We start from the raw sequence: 18,203 nt of genomic DNA on the forward strand, positions 1-18,203 counted from the left end.
CTGCACAAATGTGCAAAGGTCATATGAGCGTAATTGTAAGAGTGATTTCTGGATGTTTATATTGGACAGCGACGGCTTTCTCATCAGTCTTTCAAAACCCGGATTGCGTAGCCACACTTCCGACTGACTGCAAGCCGGTATATGGTTCGACTTGCAGCTGCTGCCCAGCAACATGGCCATCAGATGACTGGTACGCGTGTCTTGATGCGGCCAACAAGCCGCCCACCACTCCCACTACCACCATTCCTTTCCCAAAGAGTACAACGATGATTGGTGGCCTGGTCGATGATTTCAATAAACGCCACTGCCTTAATAAGCCTCCGCCTGCGCGTTATAATCCTATGGTGTGCGTGCCGGAAACCGGTACCAACTGCTGCTGTTGTCAGGGTCACGAACGTTTTCAATGCTATCAGAAGAATGTTCTTGCGAAAAACCCTTGGAAATGCGAATAATCCTCTAAGAACGAATATTGGATTTGTAGCAATATGTCTAACAATGTAATGTCCCGCTGAAAATGTTGCAAGAGTCGAATACATCCTAGGTTATATTATATGGCTTCAGTAACGTAAGCAGTCAATTAGGTTATACTTTCATGAATGCCTTAAACTTATCGTTAACAACAGTCTTGTTACCACCATATCAACAAAACTTGGTGCGCTTAGTTAGTATTCCGATATAAGTAATTAGGAATGCAGTTTATTGACAAAGATGTTTATTGATAAATATCACAACGCAAAATAAAACACCTTTAAATAAGACAGTGGTATTCGGTAATAAATTTTGCAACGCTGTCGCACATGGTATACACACTCGGATAATGCAGTAATTAAAAAAGGACCACAGAATGGCGGTTACGACCTTTGCCGCTTAGCTCGTGAGGCCGTTAATAACCGGCGATCAGAACACTGCCGAAAATACTTACTATCACAAACCATAGCAAGATTATGCAGTTAAATCACTGCTCCTTTACATAACATTTACTGACATCCCGTCTAAAATCGTCATGGCAATTGGACATACAGGAAAAGTAAGAAAAAGGGAACAATTATTTCGTACGATGGTGCGCGAGCATACCTAAACGTTTAGTGGCTTTTATTGTTTCTAACAATTATTCATATTTAGTGCTCATTTATAACGTTTCATGGATCGTGCCCTTGAGCAACTCGTTTACTCATCTCCGGTGTAACCCTGAATAGTAATAGCGAAAAGTGCGCAGGAATGGCAGGATTAACGTATCCCTTCGCCGGGTCCAGTAAACTCTACGGGTACAGTACAAATTTACGTGACAAAGTTCAGCTTGAAATCATAGAGTAAAAAGCCCAAGACACCTTACCTCGAACGAAATAAATTCCACAAATCCCCAGTCAGCCTCTTTCTTGCAGAGCGCATGAGATACTTGGCCATCATGAATTTGGCCATCATGGCTCATGAGCGAGGACCCATCAACTGCTAACACAAATCTAGCGCTCACCTGTGAGCTGGAAAGATCTTTACCGCGCCGTGATCGCGTCCCACCGCGAATCGAATGTCGCTCATGTCTTCGCAGAGTAAGATGTCCTTTACACGGTCGGCAACCTTCGCCACTCCGGCGCGACTTTCCGTAGCCGTGGATTGTGCGGAATTTTGAGACATAACTGGAACGATTGTTGACAAAGGAACGATTGACAAAGGAACGATTGACAAAGGAACGATTGTTCAACTAAAGAAAGTCATGTAGCTCTTAAACAATAAAGAAAGAAGGTAAGAACATAAATAATTATGATTCCTCTGTGAAATACTTTTATGCATTTATGATACAGTACCTGTATCTTGTTTGTACTGTAGCTTATATACAGTCTGACTAAATGAGGAGGCTACGGTCTATGTTAAAAAGCCAGCGAACAGCCTTTTTTGCCCGCTGAGGCAGGTTGATCAGTGCTAGCTTCCTTTCTTGCTCGCATTGTATACTTCGAATACTGCCTTATATGGGCTCCCCTTATATTACTCTCCCTTATCTGGGCTCCCGGCTAGTTTGCAATACCCGTCAAATTTAATTTATCGGATTTATAGCAGAAGTTGACTGCAGAACCCTTTTGTACTTCTTTCAGTCGGATTTACCAGTGAGCACACCAAAGAATTCCGAAATTTCACATCCGAATTATATTTATAAATATTATTTATATATATTTTTCATTAATTTCAACCGGATTTGCCAATTAACAAACTGAAAAATGCTACGAAAGTACTGGCAAAATACGTATTTTAAATAAATAAAAATTTTCAGTCAGTCATAGCAGTTAACACTGATAAAACTGCGAAAGTGCGAGTAATAACGTAACCGCCCATGTAGAGGGTTGCTCATATTGCTCGGGGAGCCCAGATAAGGAGAGTAATATAAGGGAGCCCATATAAGGCAGCATTCGAAGTATCACTGAAGCACGAACAAAATGTAACACTTTTATGAAAAGGCATGGCGACACATGTGACACTTTTAGCCGATGGTTATAGGACTCAGAAAATTGATACGCTTCTGCAGAGAATACGGTGCTGTATGATACAGTACATACAGTTATTCACCGGTACCACTTCCCCTTTCCATGGTAGCAAGCGGAGCTCCGCATCAGCCTGACATTTCCAGGAGGCCGACTTCGCACTACCTCCACACCATAAAAAATAGCCCAAATAAGCAGTTCTTGCCTTCGTATGATTCTTGACCAGTATTTTCTTAGAATATAGTCGCACTTCAACTTGTTTTTCAAACTTCAAATTTGTACAAAGCAGCCACGTCTGGCCACTTGAGAATTTGTTCCCAGGAACATGTCGACCCGGAATGCGAGTTCTGTACAAGCGTAGTCAGCATTACCACTCTAAACGGATTACGGACTGCATAGACACCGTAAGAGCTTGGTACGGAAACTTCACTGCAAATATAAGCCCAGACATTCTGGTCGTTTCAAATGCATTGGAATTCTCTTAATCCTGTTCGCAATATATGTACATAGTTGGCCGGTGTACATTGTGTGCGCTCTAAAATATTTTTGCGTGAATTGTGTTACTGTACTCTCTGCAACAGCAGTCAGAATGGTTGTACGTTTATCGAAAGTGGGAATTTTGGGAGTGTTGATATTGGTGACCTTTGCAGCGCTAACACCTCCCGGTAAGGGCCAGCTTTGCGCATCTGTGAAGGTTATGTGAGCCGGTCTGATTGCGAGAGTAATTTTTTCTCTTTTTCTGACAGCAACGGCATTTTTCGATTTACTCTTTCTAAAACCGGACTGCATGCCGACGCTTCCCATCGACTGCGAACCCGTGCGTGGTTCGACCTGTAACTGCTGCCTGGATACAGAATGGGTTGCGTGCTGGAGTGCGAGCCAGCCGACCACCACTCCCACCACTCCTACCACCACTGTTCCTCTCCCAACGAACACAAGGAAGACTTTTGACCTGATCGATGATCTTAATCCGCGCCACTGCCTTAATAAGCCGCCGCCTGCGCTTTATAGGCCTATGGTGTGCGTACCAGAAACCGGTACTAACTGTTGCTGTTGTCATGATGACGAACGAGTTCGATGCTATCAGAAGAATATTCTTGCGAATAAACCTTGGAAGTGTCTCTAAGAACGCGTATTGTGTGATTTATAGCAATATTTTTAACATCGTAATGTCCGCTGTAATTTTTGCAAGACGACAAACACAATGAGTGTGAATATTATGTCATAGCTTACAGTATGTTATAGGCAGTCATTTAGATTACTCACTCTCAGAAATATCAGACTTAAACTTACAAATCTTTTTGTTAACACAATATCATCAAGATGCAACTTAGTGATAGACTTCTTTTTCCGATACAATCGAAAACAATTAAAAACAGGCTTATTAATAAACTATGGATAAGAAACATTTCGCAGTGCTGTCGGTTAGTTTACTCTTTTCTTAACACTTTGTTGACTAGCACGGAAGGTGGGCAGTTCGGTTAGCCGGGTGGAAATTTTGCGCCGGTGCTATCTTGCTATGATTACAATTAAAAAAGCTTATGGTGGCAATTCTTTCAAATAGCGCAAAAAAATGACAAAATGTGCCCTCTGTACAAAGTTAGTAAAATCTGATGCAAAAATCCAGAGCGAATCGATCCAAACGGAACAGATACTTCTATACTTCAATACTGGGTTAAGAGTTTCTTGCAATGAACACATTTAATTTACGCGTCCGACACCGTCCCGGCAATGGGATATATAGGAAAATAATTCACCACGAAAATCTTTGAAACAATTATTCCTTTGCAAACCTATACCTTCAACACCTTTTTAATACTTCAGTCACGTGTTCATATTTAGATTTTAGGGTGCATGTGTTAAGTTTATCGAATGTGTTATGTGCCCAAGAGGAACTCGATCACTCAACGCCAGCAGGACCGTGAGCAGTAATCTTCACCTGGAGCTTTAACGCGAACTGTCCCGGACTGACATATCCCTTCTCCGAGTCCAGTAAATACTAACGAACAAATTTAAATAGACAATGTTTATCAAGAATTTCGATCACCTAAGACAGCTAACCTGGAACGAGATAAAGTCCGGGTATCCAAAGTCAATCACTTTCTGGCAAAACGCATGGGATAAAGCTGAAGCATAAACATTAATGTGACACTATTACGAAAAAGTTAGCCACTGGTTTAATGAGGCTCATAACACTGATACAAGCAACACATACAGTTCTTAACCGTTGCCACTCCCTCTTTCCATGGTAGCAAACGGAGTTCCGCATCGGCTTGGCACTTCCAGGAGGCCGACTTTGGGCTACCTCCGCACCATACAAAATAGCCCAAATACGGGGATCCTTCCTTGATGTGCTTCTTAACCAAAATCCGCCTACAACATAATCGTACTTCACAGTTCACACACGTTTTCGTGATTTCAGCGCTTCCACATCTCCCTGCGGCTCACCAAGGCAGCTTCCGGACTGTTATGGGATCGCTCAGCGTGTGAGTCTCATCCAGCTTCCTAATATCCGGAACCGTGAAATTAATGATACCCTCAGTTCGCAGGTCATCTGACAAACAGACACGATTAAACAATTTCTAAATGATCGTGAATTTAATCATCATGGTAGGCTAACTTTGTCGGGGCACCGTGCAGAACGGCAATTCCGGTTTGACTGCGGCGTGCTTGAAACGGACGATATCCAGTAGCTCCGAATGCAGCAACAAACCAGTCTGGACAAACCCCAAAAGATGTTAAAGAATTATGCCATCCAGGCACTGCCTGCATCCGTCTCGAGCGAATCAAACGATCGCGCTATTCTGATTATTAACGTCGTAAAGATCAGTACTCTAATCGCACCTCAGCAGGGCCATCCATCAGCTGTGCCTCCGTTAAGAGCGGGAAGCGGATAAGATGCAACGCCGGACCCAGTATTTCACGCCGATTGACGGCAGAAGCCTCCATATTCCGCTGCTTGCAGGCACTACTAGCCCATCTGCCAACGACGGCAGGCGGCTCAAAATACTACCAGTATGACCATATTTTACAACCAGCGTGAAGCTCGAGATTCTGCAATTAAGCCTGCTTCGATAGTTAAAATTCTTCGGCAGACGCAAGACGGTGTAGTGAAACATTTCGCAGTCTCACAGCGCCAGCACTTCCGTTACAACCACAATTTTTGTCCACAAAGTACACGTATTGCAGATGTACTGCAGATACAGTTATAATACGAGAACTAGCGAAGAATTCGTACTTACTTTTCGACCGCCCAATAGATAGTGTCTTCATCCGCAGCGAGCGTGTCTCGCTGCAGAATACTCTGTAGCGTCTCTTGTCCGAGGGCCAAGAAGTGATCCGACAGCCAGATACCTTCCGCCGATTCATCGATCAGACGTAGACACTTCTTCGTGACACGGGGTGCTGTACATTTATGACGAATGATCTACGAGTACAGAATCCATAAATTTAATAGTAAAACCGCTCACGGCAACGGAAACTGGGCCAAACTGTCGAGGAAGCCAACCTTCTCCAGATGTTCCAGACAGTTATCCGTGTCGAGATTATCCATGATGAAGCGGGTGCACTTTTCCATCAGCGATGGTATGTCATACTTGTCAGCACAAACGAGTGTTTGGAATACGTTGTCCTTGCTGAGAGTCTTCACGGTATCCGTGTAGATGTAGCTACACCAACAACAGACTGCGTTGTTTATAAACATGCGCTGTATTTCCAGGAGGCAATGCTCAAGAATATACTAACCTGAGCATATTAGAGAAGGCGTCGGGAAGAATATCCGGTATATCCACGGGAGCTGCACAGTTCTCCGGTATACTTCCAAAGAACATCTTGTGAAACACATCGCTACGGGCACCCATGATGACTCTACAAAAATCAATGGAATCCAGCACACTGCCAAGAGCAGAGAATCATCATCCACGGACCCCACCACGGCAGCGTAGAGCAGTTGCCACCGTAGTTATGGGTTGCATGAACAACAGAACAAGCACCTGTGAGCTGGAAAGATCCGCACTGCGCCATAATCACGTCCCACGGCGAACTGCACATCGCTCATGTCGCCACAGGCCAACACCTGTTTCATGCACTCGGCAAGCTTAGTGGCTTCGCCACGGTTACCTCGGTCGGGGGACCCCATGGAACTTCGAGACATGGTTACTGTAACAGAGTGAAAAATCTGCTGCAGTGGTACTGCCAGAGTGCCAGGAATTCGCGAACCTAGGCTCACAGTTCGAACAAACGAAACAGCATGCCACGCTAAAAGGATGGATCCTAGACGTACTGACTGTCAAATATCGTGCACGCTATCATACAAGATTTACTTTAAGTCTTAAGACCACGTAATATTATACTTATAACAGCCAGATAAGGAACAGGCAGCAGTATCTTAATTCGTCAACACTACACATCCAGAAAAACTAGTGCAACCAAAGCTCAGTGACTCACGAATCAAAACGGAATACAGCATTATGGTAAGTAACTAGAGAACTGCGCCATAGTGCTCACTTGGGAGTTGTTGTTGAGGTATTGGCTAGCACGTAGCTGCCGCTGCGTGGCGCACACCCATTCATAATTTACTTCCTAACGTCGTCTCGGGGCGGTTGACAGCCAGATGACGGGACGGCGATAAATCATCGTAGGCTCATAGCAACCGTGTTTAAACAGCGCTAGTGTGCACCATTGCACATTATTCTCCTTTATATCAGTACGATACGACAAACTAGAGATGGCAACGGCCGGCTAAACGGCTGACCTTTCGGCTGACGGCCGGCTGAAGCCCTTAGCCGGCTAACTCAACGCGGCTGGAAGTCTCAGCCGGCTAGAGCGGCTGACCAAAATTTCCAGCCGGCTTAGCCGGCTAGCGGCCGGCTTAGCCGTTTACATTCTCGCTATAAAAAAAATTCGCAAAATTTTTAAAATAACGTTGCAAAGTGCCGTTAAATCACAAAAAATTAGGAGTTTTTCCGTTTATGTTGTGAAAAAACGGTTTTCAAAAACTTTTGAAGCAAAAAAAAACAGCGGTTATTTGGGAATTCCGAGTCTGAATGAGACATGAGTTACAGTTCCCTAATTTTTAACAATTAATGGCGCCGTTGCTACTGAAAGGGCATCATGACGGCCGAGTTTAACAATATCACGAGCGAAAGCGACAGAAATTAGGCGCCGGCCGAAGAAAATGTGATGCAAAGTGACTCGGTGGCGCCATCTTTACCGCCAAAACGGCACAACGACGCCGCCGTTCAAGCCGCTTCAGCCGAGTCGGCCGCCGGCTAAGCCGCGGCTGGCTGAACTCTCAGCCGGCTTAAGCAGCCGGCCTGACGTCGGCTACGGCTTGCAAAAACCGTCAGCCGGCTGGCCAATAGCCGGCTAAGCCGTTGCCATCTCTACGACATACACATTAAAAATAACAGGAAACTAAGCTTTACCAGCTGGGTGACACATGCCTGATAAAAAGTGCAATGTGCTCTATAGATTACGTGCCGATGCCGTGGCCACGGTATCAGAGAATGCCTAACGTGCGGCGGTCTCGCGTGTTTCGTAGCGTACGCGCAGTAGAGACCGAAAACAGTACTAAATTTCTGTACGGCTACGTACGGTTTGGCTTGCGGCTCCTACGGCTACGGTACGGTTACGGTAAAAAAAGCCGGATTGACCGTGTATTTTGTACATGAGCCTGTATACCATATTTCCTGTCTATACATTTTATTCCCTGTGTACTTTTTGCCAATCTATTTTGATCATAATGCGCACATCTTATAATGTTTTTGAATAAATATATATTGTCATCAGAGCATTGTACTCGTTGTATATAATGGGGAATATCATACGGTAGTGCAATTATAATTGTTGGTAACTGGGTCCAGAGCGAGTGCCTGCTTAATTTTTTTTCTGCGTGTGCCCGCAAATGTTCTCTTTTAAAGCTTTGTCGAATGAAAAACGTATTATAAATTTTTAATGGCTCGGCTAATGTTGCTGTTGATAAATATATATGACCGTTAACGTTTTATTACCGCTCTGTGTGCATGCAGCTCATGTTCACTGGTCGAACTTACGGTACAAAGAGAATTACATATGTATCAATGGTTACCTCAAATTCACAACTAAAGGATGAAGAATTCGACATTTAGAAAGGCAAACTTCCGGTTGCAGGTAATCTCGAACGCAGAATAATATCATCCTGTCTTCTGAATGTCTGTAGCTAATGTTAAATTATTTATCGGCAAATTGAAAATTAACTGAAGATATTCAGATAACAGATACAACAAATTTTGTAGAACGTAATTTTTGTTCGCACAGTTGGTGTCCGAATGCGACAAAATTGGATCCGTCACAAAAGGTATGATCCATTACAAATTTTGTCCCTCTAGGTAAAAAAAGTGATGATTTTAAATGTAATATATATATGGCGCAATATACACCCAACGACTGATCTCAACATATGGTATTTACATAATTATTATAGTTATGTAAATCAGATTTGTAAATACTCGTATCACGCACACCGACGACAAAGTAGATTCTTATCGCAACACAAAATGGACCCACGATAGACGGTACGATATACGGTAGGCTCTTGCACGTCATCACGGCGTACCCTTACCGGACCGTTTGACGGTAGGATTGACGGTAGAAGGCTGAGATATCGTAATGCCTACCGTTGACGTCTGCGATATAGCAACCACCCTCGATGGCAGTGGCGAGAAGCACAACGGTTGCAGCTGCCAAATCGTGAAACTTTACAATCGTTCTGGTAGGTTTTAGTTGTTGATTCACAAGAAAACGATATAAAAAGAAAGATAAAATTCTAAAGAATTTTTTGGTACCAAGCAAGTGCAGTATATCTGAAAATGAACCATTCTGCAGCCATCTGAATTTAGCATGCCGCTTACGGAGCCGTTGAGTACTCTGCGCGAGCTGTCATTTAAAACTCCATAGGCGCCTGTGTTAAAATTCAACTGCTCGTAGATTGATTCATGGGCTGTCAAATCTGGATGTTTTGGTATCAAAAAATAATTTAGAATTTTAGTTTTCATCAGGTTTTCAATTGAACGATTGTTACCATATGCTAAGGCCTTAAAACTGATTTGAACCACAGCATGTTTCACGTCAGAGGCACGATTGGACCGTATCGTGTACCGTACGCTTGTTGCGATCACTCTAACTTATCAACGGTACGGTCACGATACGGTGTCCCACCGTATCGTATACCGGACCGTATATCGCGACTGTGGGGCGATAAGAATCTAGACAAAGTCTTTCATGCCGACGGTGCGCGTATACGTTACTAAACCCGGTGCATTTCGTTTTTGTTGCATTGTTTGTCAAGCTTTTATCAATTTTGTTTACTGATATATTTGTTTGCGGATCCTATACTAATACATATTATGATAATATATAGACAGACTACGTCGGTAATATATTATTTAATAGGTTTGTCGAATCCAACCGTGCAGCGCCTACGTGAAATAATACTGGATCCCAAACAGGCCTAAGACACTTACCATTTCGAGGGTACCGGTACCGGGACTTTTACCTGCTTATTAATTTCTCTACAGGTTTGTACAGGTTTGTATGTACGAGTAGTATAAACTGACGAAAGTAAAGAAATTAAAGGATATAACGCAAGTAAGTACGGTAAAGTATATGCTGCCCGAGAAAAGTTGTGCTTTTACGGGTGTATCACATGACAATTTCTGTTAACCCCTCATCGGAAACACAGACTTACAATATTACTAGCGGTGGTTGATTATAACCGTTGATACAATGGATTTTATAAATGTGGTTACAACACTCTGTATAACTGTATCTGTACATACCTGCGCTATTTGTAAACCAAAGTTTTAACTGAGTGTACCACTGTAAAGGCACAAGCAAATAAGTAATACTGTACCCGAAATAACTAATTAAACTTCTACCAGAAAGATCTTCTAGCTGCTCTACCCGAATTATTCTTTTCCCTAAATGTTGCGGCATTCACCGCGGTGCCGGCGCCTCAACTGGTCATTTCCGGTCCGCTTGCGCGTTGCCACTTAGTAATTATGAAGAACTGAGTGATCTTACGCGATGGGGTATGATGCTTCTTCACGTCAGAGAACAATTAAATTCAAATTGTATGTTTACATTTTTTAGCAATAATAAATTGGTGTATAAATTTTACAGCCAGTGTGTAGCACCTTATTTTTTCATGCGTGCCATTATTATATGTATCACTACTGTTGTTGACTGTATTGTAGAAGAAGAATCTACTGTAGCTAATTTTTCCTTTCAAGAAATGCTGTTACACCGCTTCGTTGTCATACGCATACAGGCGTGCGCTGGACTTCGAAATGGTGTTAACGCATACGTCTCCATCGCATAGCGGTATCCGCCGTGGGTGTAAGCATTTTTCTGAAGTCCATTGTAATAAAACATATACGGCCAGCAGAAATTCATACCACTGGTAATATTCATGTCAAAAGTAATGCATCTGTAAATACCACATATGCCAATTTTATATACAATTATGCATGCATATGTATGGTGGTAATTATGATTGTACTAATAATACTTTTCCTTTGGCTTGTGCTGATGTCTACTTACCTGTTACAGTACAATGTAAATCTGAAGTTTTACCGTAGTCAGGTTTAAATTTCCTTGCTGTACCGTGACCCTTGTCTGTAACGGGCTTAAACCTACCTGTCTGTTCGAATAAACAGTTTCATAATGCAGCCACTGCGGCATAATGAATGCAATGGGTATGCGGGCGTATAAAATTCCGTGTGCGCTTCGGGAATTATCTGGCGTGGAAGGTACAAGAGCAGCGGAAAAGCGACAAGATCCACAAGAAAAATACGGCTAATAAAGTAATAAGCAGTAACTTATCAGCTGGAAGAAACAAATTGGCACCCTGGTAAAGAAGGAAAGCCAGTTGGTTTGGGCGCGGGCGATGTGTAAAAAAGGGCACTATGGAACCAGTGTCGATACATGCATCGCGTAGATTGGTGTATTGTGTGGTACCTGGTCGTGTAGTGGCCGCCCGAAACATTCAGTGCTAGCTCGGTCGTTCCAGCCGGGGTTCAGGCTTTGCGGCTCGAATACCTTGGGCAGCTGCGGCACCGATAGTCGTTTCTGCACAGACAGATTGACAGGGTCATCAGGCATTTCGAGCCGCGTCTCGTCACCCGCGCAGCCGGTTCCACCGTCCAACACTATCCATTATCGGCACTGCATCCGGCACGATAAGAATGCGCCGTTGCAGCGGAAATCCGTTGTTTGGCGTTTCGAAGCAAAGGTCGCGGTTTAAAGAAGCAGTTCCACTTGAGCCGATGACGCGGGTGTCCGCAGTATTCCATTCTGCACCGCCAAAGCGGAACATTTGGATGAGCCTTGGGCAGCTCTTTGTCCGGAGTCAGAGGTGCAAAATCGTGATGGAAGAAAGCATAGGAATTGGCGAATAGTGGGCATTATTGGTGCACCTTTGTTGCGTCGCCTAAATAAACAAATAGCGTCTAACCAACGGCTTACGATGCGCATTCACATAAGTACTGTACTCGCAGGCTCGCAGCCAACCACCGACACCGCTTAAAATAGTCGAAACAAAACAAATAAATAAGATTTTTAAAAAGCTAAAAATAAAAGTAAAGCCGGCGCTTCCAGTACGTAGTAAATTAAGGTGATCGATCGTTTACCACGCAAAAAGGGAATCCCGACGCTACATTCTAGGGTAGCTTTAGACGCCGACTCATGTCTTAATAATTACGCAGCACGGAAACTGTATGCACTTACCTAATACAGCGGCGAAGACAGTTCTACGTAGCCAGCAGCATCCCGGCCTGAACTGATTGGGGAAGAAAAGCATCCAAGTCCAAAAAGCGAAAAGAAATTCAAAGCGAGCAGCTCATCTGGGATGCTACTGTTTCTGCCACAACCTTTGTTGACCAAGGATACCGAAGAAAAACCAGCTCCGCTGCTACCGCTGTATGCGCTTACACACGAATTCGTGTGTTAGCGCATACAGCAATAGCAGCGATTAAACAGGTTTTATGGACAGCGGTCACATACCGGTACACTGCCTTCGAAGGCAGTGTACAGTGAAATCTGTCTTTTGTATACACCGGTAAATACATACACCTGGAAATTACATACGCGGAAAGTTTTACCGGCGCGTCCCACAGACTGTAATATAGCTCTGTGTAATACACCTGGATAACACATACGGTTTTGCTTTAACCGAAGGTGTATTTAGTAAACAGGTTTCGCTGTATGTGATCGCCGTCCACACAACCTGTTTGACCAGTTTGCCTCATCGCGTTGCAGAACTGAAAGCGACAACCTGCTGGTGTAATGGTATTCAGTAGTTTCCATCATATCCACACATATTCCAGTACGTATTGACCTATAATTTTGTACCTGTACGTACAACTTGATGTCAAGCAGTTCCAGGAGGAGTATGAAGTTGATGTATACGGTGATTTAATCTTCGAAGCTGGCCATCCAGATTCCTGCGCGAAAATTGCTTTCCGCCCAGCCGTTTTATGCTGACCAGCAGACAGCGGCCAGGTCGCTCAGATGATAACCGGTTATACTCGTAACAACCAGCAAGTTGGCCACGGCGATCATAACAGCCTCAGGACACAACAGCTTCCACAAAAGTACTGAATACTATTCTGCAAAATATGTACTATTTTTATCAGTCCCATTCAAAACAATCGGAGAAAGATTTATATTTAATCTTATCACAGAAGTCGGCCCTAAGTACGGCCGGACGTGGTGGTCTCAGTGGAGGAAGGGCAATTCCGTGAGGTATTCGCAAAAATGGCGATGGAGCGGAATCGAACCACTGGCACAGTCACTGTGTCATTGCCGCTGTTGGCGAAGATCAAGATATTTGTGCTTGAACTTGAGCCAACCAGGTAGGCGGCTGTCGTGGGGCCGTGGGCACAGAGTAGTCTACTCTGACAATCTTATATTTGAAAATTTAATGGAAAAATAATTCACGATTAGTCAAGACTCAAGCAAAGCTGATCACTAAAAAGTCCACTCGTGAGCTGCACTTTCCAACCGCCACTGTTTCACTTTTGCGACAATTTACCTTTTTCTCGTATAAAAGGGGTGCAATTCGGTAAAAATTCAGTACAAATTCAGTACAGAACTTGGTCGGAGCAGGCTAGAAGCAAAAAGTACCTGTGCGTCCGTTTCGTATTTCATACTCATCGATTCAAATGTTGTCCAAGCAAATTATTGAGGTTTTGGGTTGTGGAAGATTCGCAACCCGCACGGAAACAAAAATAAAGGACATTAATTCTGTATTTTTACGATATATCCTATTTAGCGGTTGTTCGAAAATTATTCGTTTTTGGTGACCTTTCTGTCGATGGTGTTAGACGCATTTGGTGAAATGAGACGAGTGTGTGCCTCACAAATTTTTATGGGCAGTTTTTCCCAAGAACATTGTCTAATTATCTGGTAGTTGGTATGTCAGATTATGGAAAAATTACCAGTGCAGAAAAATATCCTTTACACAATTTTCTCACCATCCAGCAGTGTACTGTATCCAGTTTGACCAATAGCGTATACCAACTTAGAAAATGTTATTTACCATCAGTTGTACGCGAATGCACGGGTATGCCATTTAAGTTGCTGTAATATTATGGGTTTGTCAAAGTTTGGCTGATTTCTTATCTGTTAATTAATACTGGTTTAATAATGTAATGCGTTTTCTATTTCTGTTTCTTTTGCAGTTTCAAATTTCTGCACTACGAAATACTAGGGTAGTACTTAATGGCGGTCAATCACAGTCGCTGTACACTGTACACCAGACAAGCTGCCAACTAGCGCTTTATTTCAATAAAAGGAAAAGACATACTATGGAAATTTCAAATCCGATGTGTACAATGCTTTGTCAATTACCGGCTTCTATTACGCACACTTCTCTCACAATGTCATGTGAAACAGCTATTCACCGATCGCGAAAGTTGTCCGAGCTATCACTGACGTAAAATCAGGGAATAAAAGGTTTAATCGCTAACTAGAACTGGATTTACAACGCTGACAGAGGAAAGCAAGGAGAAAAAGAAAAACAACAAAATGGACTTAATGAAATGATACACATATGCAAGTGCACGCAGCGTGCGGCAAGTATCATATACGTGTTTTCAGCGAGCGAAATCAAATTCCCTTGGTTCTTTATTCGTGGGCTGCCTTCCACGCCGCGCCCACTTCTTTGGGCAGCACCATCTCCTCAACCTTGGCGAATCTCTCATTTCCGTCGACTTCCACCACGTGCTGACCTCCGCGGTAGTGGCAGTAGGTAGCCCCGACCAGCATTCCCCACAGAAGCGGTCGTAACTGAAGGCCCCGCTGCAGAACATCCGCCGCACGGATCAACCTCTCCACCGCTATGGGACCTTCCCAGCGCGTGTGCAACCACCGACCGACACATTTCCCTCCTCGCTCTCCGATTACTTCTGCCGGGTACCAGTAGCCGTCGCCGTTGTATTCTTCCACAAAAATAGCCTCTTTGTCTTTAAAAACGACGTCTCCAATGCGGTGCTGCACGAAGCGACGCGGTTCAGTCGCAAAGGGCAGCGCCGGCTGCTCCGTGGTGTGCTTGTACAGGTAGATATCCCACAGCTCCGGTGGCAGCAGTAATTCATTCTTAACCGAAAAAGTACAACACTTTTGGATTCGCAATTTCGCATATATTGCGCGAACTGACTCAATATAAACAGGATCTTCCTCAAAACATTTTCTGAAGGTTACGTAGGTTTGTTTTCTGTAACCGCAATGCAAACACAAAAAGGCGGGCGCATGCGTCTACGTCGACGATGCATCGTATATTCGCACTGCTATCATATCGTGCTTCTAATGCGTACATATTTACCTTGACAGGACCGCCGGCCAGTTCGGCATCGGTCAGCAGCGGAAAACGAACCAAAAACAATGCATCGCCTAGCATCTGACGCCGGTTGGCGGTGGATAGATCCATATTGTGACGTTTGCATTCCCCGGCAGCCCATCTGCAGCAAGTCAACTTTCGCTGCACACTGTGCGCGGTAACCCTCACCATACGCAGAATGTCAAAAACGCTATCTGCAACAACGTTCCTCATCAGCCGGTTTAATCCGCGCTTGGTCTTACTTCTCGACGGCTTTGTAGATGACGATCTCGGGTGCCGCCAGTGTCGGGCGCTGGAGGATCATTTGCAGGCTGTCTAGGCTCAGCGCAGTGAAGGGCTCCGATTGAAAAACGGCTCCATCCGAAGCGTCCACCAGATCCAGACATTTCTCCACAATGCTGTCGAAATCCGGGCTCCAGCGGTTGGCCTACAGAAAATAAATTACCGAACCAAAAGTGCCATCGTCAATATGATCAGCTCACGTTTTCCAGCGTGATCAGACAGTTGTCGGTATTGAGATGGTGCAGAATGTATTCACAGCAACGGTCCATCAGCACTGGTAAATCGTACTTATCGGCACAGCGCAAAGTGGGAAACACGTTCTGCGCATTGAAATCCTCCACGGAATCGGTGTACACATAGCTGTCAAAACGCAGTACTTATTGAATGATTCGAGATGAATACGGGCTACAGGCCCACCTGAGCATGATAGCAAAGGCTTCCGGAAGAATATCAGGAATGTCGATTGGCTCTTGAGTACTGGCGGGCATACTCCCGTAGAACATAGTATGGAACACATCGCTGCTCAGGCTCAAGATGTTCCTACAAGGTTTTCAACACACTCAACTCAAGAATGCAGCCTGGGAAAGTGGCGATGTTCGTGCAGCAGTGTAACGTACTTGTGTGCCTGGAAGATCTTTATTTCCCCGTCATCGCATTCCCGTCCCACGGCAAACTGCACATCGCTCAACTCGGCAAGGGACAAAGCACGCTTCATGCGGTTGGCCAATCCAACCACTGCGCCACGACGTTGTAAATGCGCACGAGATGTTGAGCTGTGGGACATGATGGATCGGGAAGTGAGGTGCTCCGCGTTACAAAAAGCGTTAGAACTTTCCAATGAGTCGCCAGACAGCATTACGGTTTATGACTGCCAAGTGCTTAGACACCACAATTTATTGTAAGCCAGCTTAGAAATATAACATTATGAATAGATTGCAAGATTGGCAGAATACGAAAATTTCGTAGATCGTTTTTTAAAACTAAATGTAAAACGGTAACACCTGAAACTGCTCCAAAGCTTGAAATTTCGAGAAAGATTCTATAATACGAGTATTATGCAACTAGAAACAGGCGGCACCGTCATCTGCGGGCGGTTTTCATGCGCTTGGTTTTACATCATTATATTGCGGTGCCAGCCAATGTGTTTTCTTCGCTTCAGTACCGTTGATAAACGCCAGTAGGCTGTTACTTACGTACATGATAAGATCGAAATCCAGTGACCTATGAGGCTTGACCTATTGATGGACGATCTCTTAATCGCAGTTCGCAAGCGCTGTTCTGTTTTCTGGACGGCTTGATCGAAAGTTTCCACAAGCCCGTCCACAACGTGACCGACCGTTGCGAACGGGAAATTAAAAAGCACGGATCAAGCCATTAAAAGTACTACGGCAAGCCACACCATCATGGTTATTTTACCGACAACCGCGGGAAGGATATCCTAGTCAGTTTCCGTGATCGTGTGCACAACATAGCCCATCATGTTGCTAGACTACGACTCACTACGGGACTGGAGTTATTGGTTTCTACTTTCCGGTTACGGTATCTGGGGATTCTGGAGTAGATACCAATCATCAAAGGTATCCATTGCAGATTTGTACTTGGTCAATTTTTATCATTGGTGGTCTGATGTCAACTTAACACATACGCAGCGGCGGTGTAATATAATGTATTTCTTTTAAACCTGCTCGCTACGGAGCTAACCGAACACCGAATAATATACGAGTTAATGTAATAACAATAACAACACAAGTTAATAATAACAATGAATACCAACCCTGTTGCTACGGCGCATTAGCCATCGTCGGCCCATCGGACATGCACGAGACACGAGTAATTTTTGCACGCCGTTGTTCAGGATCAATTTTTTTAACCTCTGATACCATTCGGAATCATGATAGCCGTTAGCGGTCTGAAACAAATGCACAGCCTAAAATACGATTTGATAGTTTCATCGCTCACCATCAGTTTCTATCAAAAACACGCACAACAACCCACAAACTTCCCTCACCCGTGCATCAGTTGTTGGCCGCCAACCACGCATGGACCACCTCTCCAGGCAACATCAGATCCTCCGACTTCACGAGCCTCTCCCGGCCATGGGCTTCCACCACATGCTGCCCCCCGCGCCGGCGAATGTAGGTCACCCCGTCCACCATTCCTCGCACGAGTAGACGCACCTGTTGGCCGCGCTGCAAAATATCCGCCGCACGGATGAGCTTATCCGACGCTCGGGTACCTTCCCACCGCATCGACTTTCTCAGTCCCCGTACGACAACTCCCCATCCTCCCCATCCGATCACCTCTGCTGGATAGCTGTCGCCCCGGCGACCTTTCACAAATACCATCTCGCGATGCTTGAGCGCCAACCTCCCGACGCGGTACTTCGCATAGCGGCGTGGTTCAGTGTTGAAGGGAAGTGCCGGCTTTTCGGTGGTGTGCTTGTATAGGTAGATGTCCCACAATTCCGTTGGCAGCAGCAATGCATTCTGAAGCAGATCAATATAAAAAACCCTTCGAAGGTTCTGGCATTTTTATAGACGATAATTCACAAGAAACAAAGTTGGCACCGCAGA

At 44.5% G+C, this 18,203-nt stretch overlaps 2 protein-coding genes across 2 annotated transcripts; both read right to left on the reverse strand.

The window, feature by feature from the left end:
- Positions 1–4,371: 4,371 nt before the first annotated feature.
- LOC129597344 (BTB/POZ domain-containing protein 3-like) lies at positions 4,372–6,742 on the reverse strand. Its single transcript, XM_055494831.1, has 10 exons — positions 6,464–6,742; positions 6,216–6,338; positions 5,980–6,139; positions 5,714–5,898; positions 5,316–5,451; positions 5,092–5,188; positions 4,920–5,025; positions 4,687–4,844; positions 4,533–4,597; positions 4,372–4,470 (listed from the first exon to the last, which is right to left on the reverse strand). Exons 1-10 carry the CDS (start codon positions 6,622–6,624, stop codon positions 4,372–4,374), a joined length of 1,290 nt encoding a protein of 429 aa, XP_055350806.1. The 5' UTR covers positions 6,625–6,742.
- A 7,704-nt stretch (positions 6,743–14,446) lies between these two features.
- LOC129597349 (BTB/POZ domain-containing protein 2-like) lies at positions 14,447–16,540 on the reverse strand. The gene is made up of 6 exons (XM_055494836.1): positions 16,248–16,540; positions 16,048–16,170; positions 15,831–15,990; positions 15,591–15,775; positions 15,334–15,469; positions 14,447–15,107 (listed from the first exon to the last, which is right to left on the reverse strand). The coding sequence occupies exons 1-6, from the start codon at positions 16,484–16,486 to the stop codon at positions 14,637–14,639; spliced, it is 1,314 nt and encodes a 437-aa protein (XP_055350811.1). The 5' UTR covers positions 16,487–16,540; the 3' UTR covers positions 14,447–14,636.
- Positions 16,541–18,203: the final 1,663 nt, after the last annotated feature.

Source organism: Paramacrobiotus metropolitanus, unplaced genomic scaffold (genome assembly GCF_019649055.1).
Source record: "Paramacrobiotus metropolitanus isolate TYO unplaced genomic scaffold, Prichtersi_v1.0 Parri_scaffold0000103, whole genome shotgun sequence".
NCBI classification, from domain to species: Eukaryota; Metazoa; Tardigrada; class Eutardigrada; order Parachela; family Macrobiotidae; genus Paramacrobiotus; species Paramacrobiotus metropolitanus.